At 38.1% G+C, this 24,192-nt stretch overlaps 1 protein-coding gene across 12 annotated transcripts in view; it reads right to left on the minus strand.

The window, feature by feature from the left end:
* Pcdh9 (protocadherin 9) overlaps positions 1 to 24,192 on the minus strand; it is an 899,165-nt gene that overhangs the window by 311,399 nt on the left and 563,574 nt on the right. For 7 of the 12 annotated variants that reach the window (NR_197226.1, NR_197225.1, NR_197224.1 and 4 more), the window contains 1 exon segment: positions 6,756 to 6,831. Coding sequence is in view for 8 of the 12 variants with exons in the window: in NM_001431499.1 (NP_001418428.1) it covers positions 6,756 to 6,831 (76 nt within the window). In the remaining 4 variants the exon portion in view is untranslated. 12 annotated transcript variants of the gene reach the window in all.

The raw sequence follows: 24,192 nt of genomic DNA on the forward strand, positions 1-24,192 counted from the left end.
CTGAGAAACCAAAATATTGATCATTCTAAGAGGTTTCCAGGGTCATGACTACTTCTATGAACTGATATTAAAATCAAGCATGCGTGTCTTGCTCTTCCTGGAAGAACTGTTTTATACCAGTCAACAAGAATATGAATTGCTTTAAGACGGCTCTTTAAAAGCCGTCTTCACAAATATTTTTAAATAATGAGTGTCTAAAGTATTATCACTTTGATCTTCATACATGGGGATTTGGGGGGAGAGGAAGGATGAGAAGTAATAAAAAGAACTGTAAAAAGCTTTTAAAAGTAAAATAAGATCTCTTGAACAAGATGGAATGCATGCTTGGCCTTGTTATTGAAGCCAAAAATCTACGACCAAAAGGTGATAGGCCTTAGAGAACAAGTTGGTGCTATTTTTTCATACAGATAGTCTCAGTAATAAACAATCCCTAGGTTATTACCTTTATGCTCACAGATGAGTGCACGTCTATGAGATGTTCATTTCCTTTATGCTTGTATCTCATGAGACTCTCACGAGAGAATACTTTGCAGTAGATGATGATTAATACAGAGACATGCAAACTCAGGTTAACATGCAACGAATGCAAGACTGAGGAACCCTAACTCAAAATGAAACGTTTATGTTTCACCTCTTCTCCGAAGTGTTTAGTGATCATTGGGAAAAGGTGAAAGAAATTATTCGGAGAAGCTCAAGATATTTACAATGACACAATTTTAGGACATGGCAGAGCCGTGGCACACAAAATCTTAGCATCTCTGAGTATATGCAGGAGAGCTGATAAAGATCAAATCCACCAAAGCACCAGCATGGGAACAGGTGAGCCCACAAAGTCCCACCAGCAGCTGAGTGACTGTTAGCAATTAATAATGTCTGGGAGATGCAGAACATGTTTTCGTCAGGGATTAGATATTCTAAGAGACCACCCACACTCTACGAGATGGACCTATACCCATGAGAATGCAGTCAGCATTGGATGGACTCAACAAGGGACAAGAGCACATGGAGTTGGGATGGAAAGGTGGCGGGGGCCAGCAAGGTATTAGAGGGAAGAGAAGGTGTAGAAAATATAATGACTATATGTTTTATCCATTATATATGATACCAGTATGAAATTAGCAAATGATAAAAATAGAAGAAAAATAAAGTGACAATGAATAGCAGAGGAGAGAGTGAAGATTCTCCATGATTGCAGCCAGGAAAAACTCAAAGAACCTAGAAGTGTCCTTCACATTTGATTCCTTGTGTGGGTCATGGATCCAGGCCATTCCTGAGTGATAGACCTCCTAACTAAGTGCACTCTTTCTAAAGTTGCCTCAGCCCTACTGTTTAGTCACAGAAGTAGAACCACAGCTAGGATGGCTATCTTTGACCTGGGGGTGCCTCACACTGAACAACATGTGCTAGGTGACGGTTGCTTACCGTGTGGTCCTGAGAAAGCAAACCACAAATATGCCAGAGTCAGGCTCCCCCTGTTCTCCTGCAGGGCGAGCCTTCTGTGTTCTCACCGTTTCCCACACCATGCAGGTTCTAATAGTATACAATCTCCTTGTCGTACTGAGAGACAAGGCCTTAATACAGTGGCTTTTGAAGTAGGTTTTAGATCCTTATTATAGCTCCTGTAGGGATCTTCTGTGTTTATATTTACATTTTTTAAAAATTCAAAAATTGATAAATTGTTAAATACACAGTGTTAGCAACTCAAAACAACACATTGAAAAATAAAGAATAGTGGGTACTCGTGCCACCACTTAAGTATGTGTAAGTTGTGACTAAGTGCTTAGGAGTATTAAGAATATAATTTAAAATCCAGTTTCCCCAAGTACTCTAGTCAACATCGCTGCTCATACTAATTTCTGAAAATACATAATGCATATAGCTACATGTAAATGTCCTAGTTTTACGTGTTTTTAAATAAATAAAAGCTTCAACAAGCAGTTGACTGAGACAGATGCAGATACTTACTGGCAACCAATGGACTGAGGTCAGGGACCCCTGTGGTTAGGGAAAGGCTGAAAGACCTGAGAAGCAGCACAACTCCATAAGAAGACCAGCAGTCTCAAATAATGTGGAGCCCAGAGATCTCTCAGACACTGAGCCACCAACCAGGTAGCACCAGCTGTTATGAAGCCCCTCAAAACATATTCAGCAGAGGACTGCCTGGTCTGGCCTCTGTGAGAGAAGATGACCTAACCCTTTAGAGACTTGAGACCCCAAGGCGTGAGGAGGCCTGATGGGGTAGCTGGGGAGGGGGAGCATCATCTTCTTGAAGACACAGGGTAGGAGGAGGGAAGAATGGGATAAAAAAAACTATGGGGGAGCGGACTGGGAGGTGTGCAATGACTGGATGGTAAAAATATAAAAGTAATAAAAAATAAAATAAAAGCCAATATATTTGAAAAACAAGGATATTTCTAGGCATAACAAGTATTTGTAATCCATCATATGCTGGAATCTGTTTTCTTAGTTCACCTGTAAGAAAATTATAGTTTTTAAAGACAATATAAAAGTCTAGAAAGTAGGGTAAACAGAGGACAATGTGCACCCCTAAGTGATAAAGGAAGATGACAACTGTTAACTAGTATGTCATCATTTCCCCATCACCCTTCACTAATTCCTCAAAGTTAACTACAAGTCCGACTGGCCAAGGGAAAGACAATGAAGCATAGAATTTTTCCAGTACAATTTAATATCATACTGTTTAAGATTGTAATTTCCAGTGTTTTCCAATGTTTAAGATTGGAATATTCTAGAGTATTCTAGTGAATCATGCTCTAGGCACTAACAAGGAACTCGTAATTTTACTGTAAGTAGGAGTCAAGTAAACCAGTGATTCCGGACAACTCACAGATGACCTAAATTGTCTAATCCCTAGCAGGGATGAATCAGGACTGATTCTACCAAGAACCCCCACTTCAGCTCATTTTACAGAACATTATTCTTCTAGGTAAAATCCCCATCTCAAATGAAATGTTTAGATATCTAGGGCATTTTTAAATAGATATCACTAGTTTATTTAAACAATAATAAAAACCAAAAACTTCTGGAGCTTTTTTAGGGAGGACCGAATGTGCATTTTCCTCAGATTTAGTATCTCTTCCATCTTCTCGCACTTGGCAACTGGCCCAGTTCCTTTGTCTAGGACTAAAAAGTCATTGTGTGACTAGCATGGCATATTGGACAAAGATCTAGCCAAGGGCAATTTAGCTAAGTCCTATTTTAAAAGCTTGACAAAACTCTCTCTCTCTCTCTCTCTCTCTCTCTCTCTCTCTCTCTCTCTCTCTCTCTCTCTCTCTCTCTCTTCTTATTGGAAACCTCAGATATTGGTTTTGCTGCAGAAGACTTGGGACAATGTATCGAAATAGTGACAAAAAACCCTCCAGTCTAAAAAGACAACCAGTCTACTTTTGCCTAAACCAATTCACCAACTATCAGTAGCATACAAATTCCTTATAGATAATTTTTTTTCTTCTCTCAATTTACACAGTGATTTCTTCTGGTGTTATTGAGTATGCAAGATCATAGAAGAAAAACAAGTGTAAAAATAAAAATAAATGCTATCGATGATTATTTATAGCAATAGATTTCCTGTAAACCATCATTTATTTGAAATGTATGTTTAAGTGAGGATTGACAAGTAAAGCTTTTTACTTTGCTCCAATCTATTTGCCATTGCTTGTAGAAGGGAAGAAGATAACTATCATGTTCATTTTTGCATATATGTTTTTGTAAAGTAGTGATGAAATATATGTTTTAGCTACAATTACCTGTACTACGGTACTTCTCAGTTCTCAGTTCACCCTGACTGACCACAGACACATAATTCTATGACAAAGAAAATAGAAAATAACTATCATCTTGTTCATCTAGTTAATATGTCCTAAAAGCTGCCTTTCCCTTCCAGATGAATATTTTTAAATTTCTAATTCAATTAGTTAAGTAGAAAATTACCCAGATGTCCATCACTTTCCAAAACCCAGTGATTAAACTCACTGACCTCTGTCATCCTGTGTGTGAGTCTAAAGGATTTTATTATTCTAGCTAAAAGGAAACCGGTGAAACTCTTAGGCATGTCTAAGTCCTTTACCTGGAATTTAATGTGTATCTCCCACTTTCCAGGTACATATGTAAAGTCCACTTGCTAAACTCTGGAGAACTGCTCCAGCTGTGTGCCAGGAGAGGTAAAGATTTTATTCCTGTGGTTAGTTTGACTCAGACTTAAAGACAAGGGCATCTAAACACTAGAAGACAAGGTGGTCTAAAACTGCTGTGAAAATACTTAGGTTAGTGCTAGTTGGAAAGAAGAAAAATTGTAGAATAAAAACACTGTTTACAGGGAACATTTTTGTTTATAAATTCTGTTTATAAGCTCTATATACCGCATCACCTCCATAAAATTCCTGGGAAAATGTTGCTAATGAAATAATCTAGAATAATTAATTGGTTAAGCGAATGTGCCAGAAAATCCATAGATAATAAATAATTATCCAGTTCTCTCAAACTCTTATTTGATAAATACAGTTTTGCGTTCGTTACCTCTCCGTATTTCATATAAAAATATGCTTAATATTTTGCTCTTGCAGACCAGACACAGACTTTGAAAATGATGACATAGGAATGGCTTAGATTCTACTAAACGATTTCCTGGAAACAAGGGAAATGTCTGCTGTGAGATCTGATGTAACCGCACACATTTAACAGTTGTTACTGAAAAAGAACCTCTTCAGAGCCCGGCATAGGCAGTGGGATGGTTCAGGTGGGACGACGCGCATGAGACGGAAGTCCCTACACAGAGCGCTCTGCCCAGACAGATTCAAAACTGTAGACGTAAGTGAACATGAAAGCTGAATGACCAGAAGGGAACTTGTTAAGAAAGCCTGTCTGAGCCTGTGACCTCCTCTAGATAGTCCTACTTCAGAGAAATGCCAGAGGCACAGGGATGTCTGAAGCAGAAGGCGCTAAATAGCTTGAGATTCATGGAAAAGTCAGCTTAACTTCACTCCCTTCTCTAGCTAACCGGTAGGAAGCACGCTCAAGAGCGGGAGAGGCTGTCTGTTTTGAGTATGTGCACTCTGTTGTTTGATGTTCTTTTCTGGTTAGGCCATCCTCTTGCTGTGGTTACTCAGTATTTCCCTTCACTTAGCAACAACAAAACAAAATTGGAAAAACATACAAAGACACCGCTAACATTCCTGGCCAGGAACCTCCAAGGCCAATCTACCACCATGAAAAAAAATTTCTTTCTTTTAAGAAAGAAATTAAAAATCATTTTCATTATTCTAGAAGGAGCATTATAATTTTAATTGCATTTTAAAGTTACCTTATCACCGAGCGTATGTTATTTGTTTATATGTGTGTTTGATGTTAAAAAAAAAATATGGAGCCTGTTATAGCTGTCTCCTGAGAGGCTCTGCCAAATCTTGACCAATACAGATGCAAATGCTCACAGCCAACCATTAGACTGAGGACCTGGACTCCAATGGAGGAGTTAGAGAAAGGACTGAAAGAGCTGAAAGGGTTTGCAACCTCTTAGGAAAAACAAAATCCCCAGAGCTCCCAGGGACTAAACCACCAACCAGAGAGTACACATGGAGGGACCTATGACTCCAGCTGCATATGTAACAGAGGATGGCATTTTTGGACATCAATGGGAGGAGAGGCCCTTGATCCTGTGAAGGCTTGATGCCCCAGTGTAGGGTGCTGAGGTGGGAGTGGAGGGGAGAACACCTCATAGAAGCAGGAGGCATGGCAGATGGAATGGGGTTTGCAGAAGGTAAACCAAAAAGGGGGATAATACTTAAAATGTAGATCAATAAAATAACCAATAAAAACTTTAAACAAACATGGCTCAATACCAAGACAGTCTTAGCTCAAGATCTCCTTTACAGAAAGAAGAAGAAGGCCCTTTAGAGCAATATTTCTCAACCTTCCTTATTGGGACCCGTTAATATAGTTCCTTGTATTTTAGGGACCCACCAACAATAAAAATATCCGGTTGCTCCATAAATAACGGTAAGGCTGCTATGTTTATGAGTTGTATGTAAATATATTTGGAGATCTACGTTTGGAAAGGGATGGAGACCCATAGGATCAGGAAGCACTTCTCTAAAAGGAATATTTGACATTGAAAATTCCCAAGGTCAGATGAGGCTCTTTGGATCAAGTAGGGTTTAGGCCAGATAAATTTCTTGTAATCTACTAATACAAAACCAAATTATTCAAAACACAAAACATGAATAAAAATTTATGAAAGAATTATTCCTATTTTTCAGATGAATTTAAATCCCATTCAGTCTTCTTTATTCTGTCTGAATAGTTATTTAGAAGATCGCAACCAGAGGACACAGACACATATATGTAGACACACATACATACTCAAAAACATATTCATATTTTTATTTTTTATCATTAGCAATATTCTAATGAACTCTATTTTATCAATCTTAACTGCCTATTCTGTAACCCCTTTGACGCCAGAGTATACTTAAACGAAACTTTTTTTTCAATTATATCTGAACATTTTAAAATCTTTTTTTAACGACTCATAAACTAAAAAAAAATCATTCCATTTAAAAGGTCAAGATGTCAAATATATCACACTCTATTTACATCAAGACATACAGCAAAAACAAAAAAACAAACAAGTAGTATAACCAATGTCCCTTGCTAGCAGAACAGGGCGACCACTTAAACGAGTTTTAGCCTGTATCTCAACTAAAACAGCAGAAAGCTAAGAAGACAGGAAGAAGACTCACCAGAATTGGGGTCCGAGTTGCCGTCTGCTTCGGTCCTCTTGTCCGGAGAGGCCTGGTCGTAGAATTCGTCCTGTGGCTGAACCAGAGGAAGAGGGTGTGAGATCAGGGTTCCACTACCCACCGGCTCGTGGTCTCCCAGACCACTGTCACTGCAGCTTTCCTGGGAGCCATCCGGAAGGTGAAAGGTAACACGACGCTGAGACTACAAAGAAGACCACAGGACACGCAGTTAACACTAGCTTCTCCCTGGCACCATGCGCATGCTCAGTAGAACACAGATTGAAAACTTACAGCAAATAAATGACACAGTATAAAACCTAAGTGTGCAAGGCTAGGAACAAAGAACCAGCATTCATCACTTGAATTTAGTAGGTAATGGCCAACTGGCAAGTTACCAAAGCACATGTCTATCTTTAATAATGGAAGGACATACAACTAATGTAAAACCTTGTAGAAAATATTTTTAAATACGGGGCACACTTGGACTCATGAGAGAAGTTATGGAGAATTCCCAAATTCAAAACATATGGACTCATTTGTTTCACAGAACCGACGAGCTAATTCTTTAATCCAACATTTCAAGTGTCTTGTTCAGGCACTGCCTTCTAGAGACCCTCAATGGAGTCCCCGATTCAGTTAGGTGCCTGTAGCATTGCTATAGCACAGGGCTGACTTTTCAGTTTGCCCTTTAAGTTATGAAATATAATGATACAGATAATACGGTAACATCAAACGCAAAGTAGTTTACATTTTTATCAAATCAAATAAAATTCTTCCTGGAAAAACGTAATTAAAATTGTTACTACAAATAGCAAAGATATGTTAAGTTGATATTGATGCATATTGAAGCAAATTACTTTATTCAAAACTTGAAATCAGAGACAGGGAGAGATTAATGAGCTATTTCTGCTCACTGACTCAGACTTTACTCCTAGACGATTTTTAAAAGACATTTCAGTAGAAACGCGGTTAGCACACTGCTTAGGCATGTTTTGCGTATAGGAATCCATGTAATTAGCTAAGGTGTGCTTATAGTTACTTCGGTGAAAGTCTGTATTTTAGGACAACAAAAGTCTGCACGTTAGCACAGACCAGAGTTCAGTTTTCATGGTCAATGTGTTTTGGCTGATGTCATCCATGAGATATAAAAATATGTGCAGCTATGTGGGGGTTGCAATGTAAGCTGTGGGGAATTGCATATGTTGGTAAATGAGTACTGTAGTACTAAAAGTAATTTCCATTCTTTCACAGCCAAAAGACCTTCCAGTATTATGCTACACATGATTACTTTTATAGAGATTAAATGACATTACTAATACATAGAAACAGATAAAATTCAAATACATAGTGCATAATAAAACCATCTCCTAGCATTTAATATTTGTGTTTTTCAAGTGATAATTTACAGAGTAGTTTCAAAGAAGCGGGCCCACCGCTAGAAGCAAATTCAGTAGGCAGATGCATGGCATTGCAGCTCTATAAAATGCTTTTATCGTCTGACAATAGAACACAGCCTATTTTCTATGAGTCACTGGTTCAAATCCAGCTAAAAGTCATCCCGGAGAAGGGCTGATCGCATCTTATTTCTGTTCAATGGCCTATGTGAAATGAGGTGATAGTTCAGTACATTTTTAATGAACTGACACCAGCATCCCATAAACTATAATCATAAATGGTCCTAATTGTGTCTCATGTAGCACATTTCCCCTTTACATCCAACTCTTGGATTAGCATCATGCCTCTTCCGAGGAATATGCCTAGGTGAGCTCTGTGATGGAAAGCAAGCTAGACACAGATGGCAATGTCAAACATGTATCAACCCTTCTGAAGCAAAGGTTCTATGTGCTACGGGGTTTATTGTTATGTTTCCTCTCACTTGACATTTAGCTGTCAAGGAAAAAGTGCCCCTAAGTTCATATTTCAATATGTTCTGCATCTGCTATGATCTTTTATTGATGAAGTGACTATGAAGGGCATTGAGCTCATTGACCATTGTACCTGACGGTTAACAATGATATCTAAGGTTACTACCAAGGAGAAACCTAAGGACAAATCACGCTGTCCTCTGGTAACTTCTCAGTGCTGCAGAAAGCGTTAAGGTCTCTCTCTATATTTCATAGAAAATTAAGATTACATTTAAGGCAAATGAAAGAAAAATATAATATTGCTTGAATTATAGTATTTATTCCATGAAATATTTCTCATAATATGTAATGGCATTTATCCCATATTTTAGCAGTTCTGACAATATGGATATGTGTATTTATTTGTTGACTACCTAGTACATGTTGGAAATACAATTACATAGAATGCTGAATGAAATATTTTCTTCTAAAACTATTATAATGAATTTGGTAGACTTCCTCTTTAGTATATTACATTGGTATATTTTAAATATTTTTTATTTCTGACATTATATGGTAACTATGAAATTTTAACACAATAAATGAGAACAGAAAAATAATTTCTTTTAAAATTTCAGTGAAGTGCTATAAATAGAATATCATAAGTAATGTTCCTTAATTAACCTGACCAGGACGTTTAAAACTTATTGTCAGATGTGTGCAGTATTGTTCAGACTGTGGAAGGACAGGATGGAGATTTACATGTACTAAGAATTGGAAAATGGCTGCAATGGGGTGAGTAAAAAGAATCGAACATACCCATTGCTGTGCTGTGACTATGGCATATATGAATGACCAGGGGACTGGTTATGACGGCAGCTACTTTATCAAAATGATAGGTTAGCATATAATTCTAGTCAGTGAGAGGGGAGGAAAAAGGGGAGAGAGGAACGGCTTCAGCTTGGTCCGAGGAGTTAGAAGCTTAGCAGACTTATCTGAGAAACCAGTTCCCTGTGGGAAAAACAGAAGCCTAACTGACTTTTGTCTCCCAGGACCTAACTGGACCTTTGTCGCCATGGAGTGGAGAAGGCTTAGGCCTGATTTGGATAGGGAGTAGTCCCAATCCTGTCTTGTTCTCTGATATATGTCCAGGTTCTATCATTAAAGGTTCAGCACTAAGTGTTGACAGCTGAAGTCCCTGCAGCAAGTGATTATGGGAAATTTAACTCCTGAGCTGGACCTTTTGCTCTGGTTCATGGAAAGGTAGTCTATCTCTGACAAGAAAACAGGAGAGAGTTTTGCCTGGCCTATACAGTGCTTTAAGATCACGAATACTCACAAAGTTTTTATGCTATATAATATAAGTAGTATATAAGTGCATTATGAAAGGAGGTTAATAGTTTATCTTCACATATTATATATACATAAGTAATTAAACATAATTTATTAAATGTATGGTTTTGTCAAGATTTAGTGAAAAAGTATTTGCTTTCCTTCCCTAGTAGTAAGAATTGTAATTTTCATTTAGACGTATATAGAACACAAAATTTAGCTTTGGTCACAGATGTTGACTCAGACCCTATTGTCTGAGAAGAACTTGCACTAAGGCAAAGCACTGTAGCTAAACATGGCGAACATACAACAGTGTTGCTTTCCTCAGAGGACATATTTGGATAGTTTCACAGATTTGATTCTAGTACAGGATAGTACATATACTTTATTCACTAACATTTGAAATATATAAATTAACGTGATCAATATTCAGAGAGGTTCTGAATATATATTTTGTGAAAAACACTACAGTCTATGGTTTCAAATGTCTCCATATTCAAGAATAGGACAATATCTAAAAATAGATAACTCAAAAGAATCCAACTAACAATGATAAAGTAGATATTCTTAAACACAGAATTATTTTTATAATGATTCATTTTATTATTTGAAAATGGCAAGTGGGCCGCTGCAGAGAGCCCCTGGGCAGCACCCCACGAGCGAACTTGAGCCTCGGGACCACAGGTAAGACCAAATTTTCTGCTGCAAGAAAGCTGCCTGGTGAGCTTGGGACACACGGAAGCAGAATTTCTCTAGAACCGGACACGTTCTGTGTTTACCGGAAGTCCCACACCCGCGGATCCCGGCCCGCAGCAGCTCTCTGCTCCCAGACCCCGTGAGAGAGAGACCCAACCGCCTGGTCAGGTGGGCACTCCTGAGGCTGCAGAGCGGAAGAGACCACCAACACTGCTCACCCCTGCCCACATCCCTGGCCCAAGAGGAAACTGTATAAGGCCTCTGGGCTCCCGTGGGGGAGGGCCCAGGAGCGGCAGGACCCCTGCCGGAGACACCGCCGGACCCTGAAGGAAACAGACCGGATAAACAGTTCTCTGCACCCAAATCCCGTGGGAGGGAGAGCTAAACCTTCAGAGAGGCAGACAGGCCTGGGAAACCAGAAGAGACTGCTCCCTGCACACACATCTCGGACGCCAGAGGAAAAAGCCAAAGACCATCTGGAACCCTGGTGCACTGAAGCTCCCGGAAGGGGCGGCACAGGTCTTCCTGGTTGCTGCCTCTGCAGAGAGCCCCTGGACAGCACCCCACGAGCAAACCTGAGCCTCGGGACCACAGGTAAGACCAAATTTTCTGCTGCAAGAAAGCTGCCTGGTGAACTCAAGACACAGGCCCACAGGAACAGCTGAAGACCTGTAGAGAGGAAAAACTACACGCCCGAAAGCAGAACACTCTGTCCCCATAACTGACTGAAAGAGAGGAAAACAGGTCTACAGCACTCCTGACACACAGGCTTATAGGACAGTCTAGCCACTGTCAGAAATAGCAGAACAAAGTAACACTAGAGATAATCTGATGGCGAGAGGCAAGCGCAGGAACCCAAGCAACAGAAACCAAGACTACATGCCATCATCGGAGCCCAATTCTCCCACCAAAACAAACATGGAATATCCAAACACACCAGAAAAGCAAGATCTAGTTTCAAAATCATATTTGATCATGATGCTGGAGGACTTCAGGAAAGACCTGAACACACTTAGGGAAGCACAGGAAAACATTAATAAACAAGTAAAAGCCTACAGAGAGGAATCGCAAAAATCCCTGAAAGAATTCCAGGAAAACACAATCAAACAGTTGAAGGAATTAAAAATGGAAATAGAAGCAATCAAGAAAGAACACATGGAAACAACCCTGGATATAGAAAACCAAAAGAAGAGACAAGGAGCTGTAGATACAAGCTTCACCAACAGAATACAAGAGATGGAAGAGAGAATATCAGGAGCAGAAGATTCCATAGAAATCATTGACTCAACTGTCAAAGATAATGTAAAGCGGAAAAAGCTACTGGTCCAAAACATACAGGAAATCCAGGACTCAATGAGAAGATCAAACCTAAGGATAATAGGTATAGAAGAGAGTGAAGACTCCCAGCTCAAAGGACCAGTAAATATCTTCAACAAAATCATAGAAGAAAACTTCCCTAACCTAAAAAAAGAGATACCCATAGACATACAGGAAGCCTACAGAACTCCAAATAGATTGGACCAGAAAAGAAACACCTCCCGTCACATAATTGTCAAAACACAAAACGCACAAAATAAAGAAAGAATATTAAAAGCAGTAAGGGAAAAAGGTCAAGTAACATATAAAGGGAGACCTATCAGAATCACACCAGACTTCTCGCCAGAAACTATGAAGGCCAGAAGATCCTGGACTGATGTTATACAGACCCTAAGAGAACACAAATGCCAGCCCAGATTACTGTATCCAGCAAAACTCTCAATTAACATTGATGGAGAAACCAAGATATTCCATGACAAAACCAAATTTACACAATATCTTTCTACAAATCCAGCACTACAAAGGATAATAAATGGTAAAGCCCAACATAAGGAGGCAAGCTATACCCTAGAAGAAGCAAAAAACTAATCGTCTTGGCAACAAAACAAAGAGAATGAAAGCACACAAACATAACCTCACATCAAATATGAATATAACAGGAAGCAATAATCACTATTCCTTAATATCTCTCAATATCAATGGCCTCAACTCCCCAATAAAAAGACATAGATTAACAAACTGGATACGCAACGAGGACCCTGCATTCTGCTGCCTACAGGAAACACACCTCAGAGACAAAGACAGACACTACCTCAGAGTGAAAGGCTGGAAAACAACTTTCCAAGCAAATGGTCAGAAGAAGCAAGCTGGAGTAGCCATTCTAATATCAAATAAAATCAATTTCCAACTAAAAGTCATCAAAAAAGATAAGGAAGGACACTTCATATTCATCAAAGGAAAAATCAACCAAGATGAACTCTCAATCCTAAATATCTATGCCCCAAATACAAGGGCACCTACTTATGTAAAAGAAACCTTACTAAAGCTCAAAACACACATTGCACCTCACACAATAATTGTGGGAGATTTCAACACCCCACTCTCATCAATGGACAGATCATGGAAACAGAAATTAAACAGTGATGTAGACAGACTAAGAGAAGTCATGAGCCAAATGGACTTAACGGATATTTATAGAACATTCTATCCTAAAGCAAAAGGATATACCTTCTTCTCAGTTCTTCATGGTACTTTCTCCAAAATTGACCATATAATTGGTCAAAAAACGGGCCTCAACAGGTACAGAAAGATAGAAATAATCCCATGCGTGCTATCGGACCACCACGGCCTAAAACTGGTCTTCAATAACAATAAGGGAAGAATGCCCACATATACGTGGAAATTGAACAATGCTCTACTCAATGATAACCTGGTCAAGGAAGAAATAAAGAAAGAAATTAAAAACTTTTTAGAGTTTAATGAAAATGAAGATACAACATACTCAAACTTATGGGACACAATGAAAGCTGTGCTAAGAGGAAAACTCATAGCGCTGAGTGCCTGCAGAAAGAAACAGGAAAGAGCATATGTCAGCAGCTTGACAGCACACCTAAAAGCTCTAGAACAAAAAGAAGCAAATACACCCAGGAGGAGTAGAAGGCAGGAAATAATCAAACTCAGAGCTGAAATCAACCAAGTAGAAACAAAAAGGACCATTGAAAGAATCAACAGAACCAAAAGTTGGTTCTTTGAGAAAATCAACAAGATAGATAAACCCTTAGCCAGACTAACGAGAGGACACAGAGAGTGTGTCCAAATTAACAAAATCAGAAATGAAAAGGGAGACATAACTACAGATTCGGAGGAAATTCAAAAAATCATCAGATCTTACTATAAAAACCTATATTCAACAAAATTTGAAAATCTTCAGGAAATGGACAATTTCCTAGACAGATACCAGGTATCGAAGTTAAATCAGGAACAGATAAACCAGTTAAACAACCCCATAACTCCTAAGGAAATAGAAGCAGTCATTAAAGGTCTCCCAACCAAAAAGAGCCCAGGTCCAGACGGGTTTAGTGCAGAATTCTATCAAACCTTCATAGAAGACCTCATACCAATATTATCCAAACTATTCCACAAAATTGAAACAGATGGAGCCCTACCGAATTCCTTCTATGAAGCCACAATTACTCTTATACCTAAACCACACAAAGACACAACAAAGAAAGAGAACTTCAGACCAATTTCCCTTATGAATATCGACGCAAAAATACTCAATAAAATTCTGGCAAACCGAATTCAAGAGCACATCAAAACAATCATCCACCATGATCAAGTAGGCTTCATCCCAGGCATGCAGGGATGGTTTAATATACGGAAAACCATCAACGTGATCCATTATATAAACAAACTGAAAGAACAGAACCACATGATCATTTCATTAGATGCTGAGAAAGCATTTGACAAAATTCAACACCCCTTCATGATAAAAGTCCTGGAAAGAATAGGAATTCAAGGCCCATACCTAAACATAGTAAAAGCCATATACAGCAAACCAGTTGCTAACATTAAACTAAATGGAGAGAAACTTGAAGCAATCCCACTAAAATCAGGGACTAGACAAGGCTGCCCACTCTCTCCCTACTTATTCAATATAGTTCTTGAAGTTCTAGCCAGAGCAATCAGACAACAAAAGGAGATCAAAGGGATACAGATCAGAAAAGAAGAGGTCAAAATATCACTATTTGCAGATGACATGATAGTATATTTAAGTGATCCCAAAAGTTCCACCAGAGAACTACTAAAGCTGATAAACAACTTCAGCAAAGTGGCTGGGTATAAAATTAACTCAAATAAATCAGTTGCCTTCCTCTATACAAAAGAGAAACAAGCCGAGATAGAAATTAGGGAAACGACACCCTTCATAATAGACCCAAATAATATAAAGTACCTCGGTGTGACTTTAACCAAGCAAGTAAAAGATCTGTACAATAAGAACTTCAAGACACTGAGGAAAGAAATTGAAGAAGACCTCAGAAGATGGAAAGATCTCCCATGCTCATGGATTGGCAGGATTAATATGGTAAAAATGGCCATTTTACCAAAAGCAATCTACAGATTCAATGCAATCCCCATCAAAATACCAATCCAATTCTTCAAAGAGTTAGACAGAACAATTTGCAAATTCATCTGGAATAACAAAAAACCCAGGATAGCTAAAGCTATCCTCAACAATAAAAGGACTTCAGGGGGAATCACTATCCCTGAACTCAAGCAGTATTACAGAGCAATAGTGATAAAAACTGCATGGTATTGGTACAGAGACAGACAGATAGACCAATGGAATAGAATTGAAGACCCAGAAATGAACCCACACACCTATGGTCACTTGATTTTTGACAAAGGAGCCAAAACCATCCAATGGAAAAAAGATAGCATTTTCAGCAAATGGTGCTGGTTCAACTTTAGGACAACATGTAGAAGAATGCAGATCGATCCATCCTTATCACCCTGTACAAAGCTTAAGTCCAAGTGGATCAAGGACCTCCACATCAAACCAGACACACTCAAACTAATAGAAGAAAAACTAGGGAAGCATCTGGAACACATGGGCACTGGAAAAAATTTCCTGAACAAAACACCAATGGCTTATGCTCTAAGATCAAGAATCGACAAATGGGATCTCATAAAACTGCAAAGCTTCTGTAAGGCAAAGGACACTGTGGTTAGGACAAAACGGCAACCAACAGATTGGGAAAAGATCTTTACCAATCCTACAACAGATAGAGGCCTTATTTCCAAAATATACAAAGAACTCAAGAAGTTAGACCGCAGGGAAACAAATAACCCTATTAAAAAATGGGGTTCAGAGCTAAACAAAGAATTCACAGCTGAGGAATGCCGAATGGCTGAGAAACACCTAAAGAAATGTTCAACATCTTTAGTCATAAGGGAAATGCAAATCAAAACAACCCTGAGATTTCACCTCACACCAGTGTGATTGGCTAAGATCAAAAACTCAGGTGACAGCAGATGCTGGCGAGGATGTGGAGAAAGAGGAACACTCCTCCATTGTTGGTGGGATTGCAGACTGGTAAAACCATTCTGGAAATCAGTCTGGAGGTTCCTCAGAAAATTGGACATTGAACTGCCTGATGATCCAGCTATACCTCTCTTGGGCATATACCCAAAAGATGCCTCAACATATAAAAGAGACACGTGCTCCACTATGTTCATCGCAGCCTTATTTATAATAGCCAGAAGCTGGAAAGAACCCAGATGCCCTTCAACAGAGGAATGGATACAGAAAATGTGGTACATCTACACAATGGAATATTACTCAGCCATCAAAAACAACGAGTTTGTGAAATTCGTAGGCAAATGGTTGGAACTGGAAAATATCATCCTGAGTGAGCTAACCCAATCACAGAAAGACATACATGGTATGCACTCATTGATAAGTGGCTATTAGCCCAAATGCTTGAATTACCCTAGATCCCTAGAACAAACGAAACTCAAGACGGATGATCAAAATGTGAATGCTTCACTCCTTCTTTAAATGAGGAAAAAGAATACCCTTGGCAGGGAAGGGAGAGGCAAAGATTAAAACAGAGACTGAAGGAACACCCATTCAGAGCCTGCCCCACATGTGGCCCATACATATACAGCCACCCAATTAGACAAGATGGATGAAGCAAAGAAGTGCAGACCGACAGGAGCCGGATGTAGATCGCTCCTGAGAGACACAGCCAGAATACAGCAAATATAGAGGCGAATGCCAGCAGCAAACCACTGAACTGAGAATAGGTCCCCTATTGAAGGAATCAGAGAAAGAACTGGAAGAGCTTGAAGGGGCTCGAGACCCCAAAAGTACAACAATGCCAAGCAACCATAGCTTCCAGGGACTAAGCCACTACCTAAAGACTATACATGGACTGACCCTGGACTCTGACCCCATAGGTAGCAATGAATATCCTAGTAAGAGCACCAGTGGAAGGGGAAGCCCTGGGTCCTGCTAAGACTGAACCCACAGTGAACTAGTCTATGGGGGGAGGGCGGCAATGGGGGGAGGGTTGGGAGGGGAACACCCATAAGGAAGGGGAGGGGGGAGGGGGATGTTTGCCCGGAAACCGGGAAAGGGAATAACACTCGAAATGTATATAAGAAATACTCAAGTTAATAAAAAAAAAAAAAAAAAAAAAAGAAAATGGCAAGTGGCACTAACTTCCTACTCTGTGTTAGAAGTACTTACATTAAATAGGTTCACATATAAAGAATTTAGGCTTATTTCTAATCTGGAAATTACTTAATGGTTTAATATTCTATTCTCATCCATTACATTTTTTTATATCTTAAGGAAATACGATAAGGTGATTCTCTTTACTGTCAAGAAACTAGAGTGGAATTCACATTATATAATTTCATGCAAAAAGTCTTTTTGCTACTAATTAATTTATTCATTTACAATTAATTAGTGAGTAATATTATCTACAAGAGGGTTTTTCCACTCCTATGGAAAGCATAGAGTAGAAATAACTGAATTCCTCAGTTTTCAAAAACTATCACGTTATTAAAAATTGTTTTAATCTGTTCGCTACTGGTACTTAAGCTGCATTGAATTACCAGCTATGTCTTCTTTAGATGGGATCCCATTCTAAATGTTTTGAACTATGTGGACTTGGGAAAAATCAGTCCATGAATAGGAGACATTTACTGCAAACTTTTTCAGAAGTAGATTATTCTTTAATCAGAACTACGAAGGAAGTACTCATAAGACATGATGAACACATAAGGAGGAGGACATTTTTTGAGTTTCTGCCAAAATAATCCATATTTTTGCCAGACATAATTTTAAACCCACCGTGATTTGATGAAAACAATACTAAATGTGAGATAGAAGAGTAACATGGAGTGTTAGAGAAGCCTAATTCCATTGCAAATCCTACCAACATTTTTTTACATGTCATTTAAACCTTTTTTTAAACTAAGAGTTGGAGAGATAATAAGAACATTGAAGAATCATCATCAATATCAGAACTGGGCAGTTAGGTGTGGAAGATAGACACTTGATGTTTTATGAACTTATAATAAAAATTTACCGAGTTTGTATAAGTGAACTAGACTTGATCCAGGCAATGGAAATGGGACAAACCAGCAAGGGAGATGCTTTAGTTCCCCACCAGAACACTTTGCCAAAGTCCACTCCCTTTCCCGTCACATATAAATGCAGCAATGGTGCAGTGAGCTGTTGTTAATGTCCCTTCCCCCTCTTTAACATCCACATTGTTCAGTAGTTCTTCTCTTAAAAAAGGAAAACGCTTAGTTTGTATTTGATGAAAATCTGTAACGACTCCAGTAATCAAAGATGAAAGCAGATGATTCAGCAATTTAAAAACAATTTTGATGACTAATTTCATCTACTTGAAGAAATAAAATTAAGGATAGATATGATTGCTGGTCACTGACAGTCGTATTAATAGAAGAAATGAGGCACTTCCCAACAATGTATCTATGTGCTGTACTCTTAACCCTGGTGTGAGTGGCAGCTGCTCACTGATTCTTTTGGGGACAAAACTGTCACCTTTATTTCTAACTGACTCCACAATTAGATGTTTCATTTTTAAACTTTTAAAATGCATGTGAGATACTCTCACTGACGTAATTGTGATATATTTGATATGTAAATGCCTTACTGTAAGGATAGGGAGGAAAATATAGTTTATGTGCTTTCTAGCCTGTTTTAGATACCCATTAAGATTTTTGATGATATTAACCCTGATACAAATAGCCTATGGGAGCACTTTCATGGTAATTTGAATTTTATTACCATTTGACTTTAATCTAGTGACAAAAATTTGGGAAATATTCGTCTTCAAAAATATATTTTGGAAACCCAAGAAACTACTTCTTTTGGGTTTTTAAAAGAAAAATCTGGCTGCTACCTAGTTTTCACTTGTGGGATGCTAGAGAAAAGGGAAAAAAGTTTTAAACTGACTTCACCCCTGAGTTGGGGAACACGACCCCACCCTTCATGCTTCCCCAGGGTCCACACAAAGAGAAAGGATTAAACATTTCACATTGTGGGTCACAGTGTTTCCTATATCTTTTAATTCTTGTTATCTGCAACGCCCTTAACCTATTTCTCACAGTTAAACGCTGCCCAGTAGGAATGTAGAATTTTATCAGAACATTCAAAATATAAAATTACTGCATTAAACTAGAGCAGCTGTTCCTGAATCGACAAGCAGAATTTTTTCGCATCTTTAAATTATATGTACAGAAATGTGCAAAAGACAACTCAGCAAGAGTCCTTTCTAATTTCGTTTACTAGTAAACAAACCCATGTGACAAAGCAGGCCACCCCTCATCATGTTTACAAAATCAGCATACAAGATAATTGCAGCAATTTAATTAGAAATTATACTAAATTATGACTATTATTAAAGCAAACATATATAAGTCACTAGCATAAGTGTGGAGTTAAGGCCTGGGAAGAGAAGCTTCCTCTGGGTAAGGATAACTTACTAAGATATGTGTCTGACACGTCAATCTGGAAAACAGAATTTGAGTCTAATTGCTATCCAGTATCTGAGACGCCATCTCAGTTAACCTCTGTAATACAAACCGCAGACCAAATCCATTTCTGTGGAAGTTATCTTGATAATAATTATCGGTGGGAAATAAAATTTTAACCCCACTGTAGAACATGTGTCTACTTAAAAATGCTTTTACACCATAGCTCCATAATACATTATAAGTTAGGTGTTCAAGCCATGGAAGCAACTTAAGGGAATTTAAGCAAAGCTGCGTAACTATATAGACATATGTACAAAGCTTTTTTCTTCCTTATATGTTTAGAATAATATCAAAGTGATAATTATAGTTAAGCCTAAAAACAAATCCAATCCATTTGAAGACATGCCATATTAGGGAAAGAAATATAAACAAATGAAAAGAATATACAATCCCCTTTCAAAGCCTTGAAAAAGTGCTATAAATTCACATTAACGCTGTACATAATGTCTTATAAATGATCATTCCATACAATATAGTGATGTCCATCAGAAATTATTTTGCTCAAATAATTGAACTAGAATTTTTAAATACTTCATACTGTTATAGTAGAAAGAAAAAAGAGTCTTTTAGAGACATTGAAGAAATAGAATTTCCTTTTTATTGCCACTACTTCATGGAATATATACCCGTCGGACCTTGAACAACAAGCATTCCCACAGCACACCTGACCAGCCAGCCTATGGCTGAAAGAAGCAGGTGAATAAGAACTGATTTAGAGAAGGATCAAAGAGAAAAGTAAAAGAACTCACTCTTGCTCATAATGCTAGCACGTGTGTGTGTGTGTGTGTGTGTGTGTGTGTGTGTCTGTGTTTTCTAATTCTTATAAAAAGCAAGAGATAGTCAAGCACAATTCTCAAAAAGAGAGTAAAGATTAAGAAATAAAAACAAGCACGAACACATAGGACCACGAGAGTGAGGCTATTCAGCAAATACTCAATCTCCTCTCCCTGGTACTCCTATAACTGTTCTGGTAAAAGTTCATAAAATTGGTCAGGAAGAAGAAATGAAGCACCAGGGGAAAGTTTTCATTGTCAATCAAGATCATAGCAAAAGAAATTTCATTTGCTCTTGTAATTATTGAAATGACATCTGATCATGGATTCATTAATAAGTGACAAAATATCGATAGATATGGATTATAGGATGAAATCACTGTAAATTGATAAATAGACGATGGGGCTAAAGGAAGACACCCAGAGGTAAATGTTGGCAGGCAGTGAATAAACACTACATGTTACCTACTAGCATTAGTAAGAGACAACCTTAAACTTCTTTTGATCTTTATATAAGTATTATAAAAAAAATCACACCTCTGGAACTACAAGCAATTCTGAATTCTTTCATTTTTTAAAGGCCCTCACTGAAATGTTGTTTAAATTTCAATGTTATTTTTAATGAACAGGTACAGTTCATATAGTACTTGTAGATTTTAGATTTTAACTTAAGTCAGGAAAATAACATTTTTCCAAATAATCCTGGTTCATATATTTGTGTGTTTATAAATAAATGTTATATGCTACAATAGTCATATCCCATCCTTTATATAAACAGACACACCTCATTCCTTGCTGTGTCTAAGAACATGAACTTTTCTCATTTTTAAAGCATATTTTTTAAATAATGTATCTCACATCATTATTGATATCTCATATCAATTATTTTTATTGATGATATATTCTCTAAAATTCACCTGATGAGTATAAGATAACATAAGGGCACATTCTGATCCATACAGACTACATTAAAATTGCCTCTGAGGGGAGATGTTTAACAAACGATGACACATAGCTTCCTGCCTCTACTTTCATGCATGTGTTGACTAGAGGTAGATGTCGTTTTTCCTCCATCACTTTCTTTCATCTTTTAAGACAGAGTCTTTAAAAACTGATTTAAAAAAGTAAACAAGAAACATAGCCCAGTTAATGTTTAGAAACAAGAACTTCAAGTGTCTGAAGAAAAAAATTGAAGAAGATACCAGAAGATGGAAAGAACTTCCATGCTCATAGATTGGCAGGATTAGTATGGCCATCTGGTCCAAAGCAATTTACAGATTCAATGCAATCCCCATCAAAATTCCAACTCAATTCTTCATTGAGCTAGAAAGAGCATTTTGAATAAAAAAACCCTGGAATAGTGAAAACTATTCTCAACAATAAAAGAACTTCTGGAGGAATCCCCATCTCTGACCTCAAATTGTATTACAGAACAGTAGTGATAAAAACTGTATAATATTGGCACAGAGATAGGCAGGTAGAACAATGGAATAGAATTGAAGACACACAAATGAACCCACACACCTATAGTGACTTGATCTTTGAAAAGGGAGCTAAAACCATCTAGTAGATAAAAGACAGTTTCAACAAATGGTGCTGGTTCATTTGGTGGTCAGTACATTGAAGAATGCAAATTGGTCCATTCTTATTAGCTTGTACAAAGCTCAAGTCTGAGAACCTCCACATAAAACCAAATAAACTGAAAGGAATAGAAATGAAAGTAGGGAAGCGTCTGAAATATATAGGCACAGGGGAAAATTTCCTGGTCAGAACTTACGGTCTTATGGTCTAAGATCAAGAATCGACAAATGGGACCTCATAAAACTGCACAGCTTATGTAAGGCAAAGGATATTGTTAATAGGACAAAATGGTAAACAACAAATTGGGAAAAAATTTTTAGCAATCCTATATCTGATAGATTACTAGTATCCAATATCTATAAAGAACTGAAGAAGTTAGACTCCAGAGAATCAAATAACCCCACAAAAATGTGGTACAGAGCAAAACAAAGAAATACCAACTGAGGAATATCGAATGGCTGAGAAACACATAAAGATGTTTAATATCCTTTGTTATCAGGGAAATGCAAATCTAAACAACCCTGAGATTTTACCTTACCCCAGTCAGAATGGCCAAGATAAAAAACTCAGATAGATACTGGCAAGGATGTGGAGAAAAAGCAACACTCCATTGGCAAGGATGTGCAGAAAAAGGGACACTCCTCCATTGTTGGTGGGATTACAAGCTGGTATAACCATTCTGGATATCAGTTACTTCCTCAGAAAATTGGACATTGCACTACCTGAGGACCCAGCTATACCACTCCTGGGAATATACCCAAATGGTGCTCCACCATATAACAAGGACACATGCTCTACTATGTTCAAAGTTGCCTTATTTATAATAGCCAGAAGCTGGAAAGAACCCAGATGCCCTTCAACAGAGCAATGTGTACAGAAAATGTGGTACATCTACACAATGGAGTACTACTCAGCTATCAAAAACAATTACTTCATAAAATGCTTAGGCAAATGGATGGAACTAGAAAATATCCTGAGTGAGGTAAAGCAGTCACAAAAGAACACACATCGTTTGCACTTACTTATTAGCCCAAAAGCTTGGAATACTTAAAAAAAATTTACAGATTATATGAAGCTCAAGAAGAAGGAAGACCAAAAAACGGATGTTTCAGTTCTTCTTAGGAGGAGGACAAAATACACATGGAAGGAAATACAGGGACAAAGAGTGGTCAGGGACTGAAATAAAGGACATCCAGAGACTGCCCCAACTGGGGATCTATTCCACATGCATTCACCAAACCCAGTCATTATTGTGAATGACCAGAGCCTGATATAGCTGTCTCCTGAAAGGCTCTGCCAGAGCCTGACAAGTATAGATGTGGATGCTTGTAGACAACCATTGGACTGAGAATCGGGTCCCCAAAGAAGGCATTAGAGAAACTATTGAAGTAGCTGAAGAGGTTTGCAACCCCATAGGAAGAACAACATCAAAGAATTAGACACCCCAGAGGTAGCAGAGAGTAAACCACCAACCAAAGAGTACATATGCAGCGCCCATGGTTCCGGCTGCGTATGAAGCAGAGAATGGCCTTGTTGGGCATCAATGGGAGGAGATGTCATTGGTCCTGTGGAGGCTTGATGCCCCATTATAGGGAAATGCCAGGGCAGGGAGGTGGGAAGGAGTGGGTGGGAGGGAGGGGGAGCACCCTCCCAGAAACAGGGTGAGGGGTATGGGATAGGGGGTTTCAGAAGGGGAAACCGGGAAAGGGGATAATATTTGAAATGTAAATAAAGAAAAAAATAAATAAGATGGGAAAGCAAATAAAACAAGCAGTACTTCATAAAGTTTTGAATTTAACCTGGTATTTAATATCCTAAAATTACAAGAATTCTTAACGTCCTTCTAAGTTCTGTACAGTTAATAAAATTATTTTTAGCACAATAATAGAACAAAAGATGAAGACATTGAAAATTGTGAACTTGCCATGTTTTGAAAGTCTATATAATAATAATATTTGAGACATCGATAAAATTTGATATTTTTGCCTTTAATCAACTAAATATATTTGATTTTTAAGGTTTAGAGCAGTTATTGTGTTGTATGTGGTAGTAATAGTTACTTATTAGTGTGGCTGTGTGGTCTCATGAGCAGGCATACATAGAGATATACATATATATATACACACATATATATACATATATATATACATACACACATGTGTATGTATGTAGGTATGTATGTATTTTCATCCATGTGAAGATTCTGGTAGAAGTCTTTTACCACCATCACTTTTCCACTTTTTTAAAGGCACTATCTTTCACAGCGACTGAAGACCATAAATACTCCCTGGCCAATGACTTTCAGAATTCCACAAC

This window comes from Rattus norvegicus, chromosome 15 (genome assembly GCF_021556685.1).
Source record: "Rattus norvegicus strain SHRSP/BbbUtx chromosome 15, alternate assembly SHRSP_T2T, whole genome shotgun sequence".
NCBI classification, from domain to species: Eukaryota; Metazoa; Chordata; class Mammalia; order Rodentia; family Muridae; genus Rattus; species Rattus norvegicus.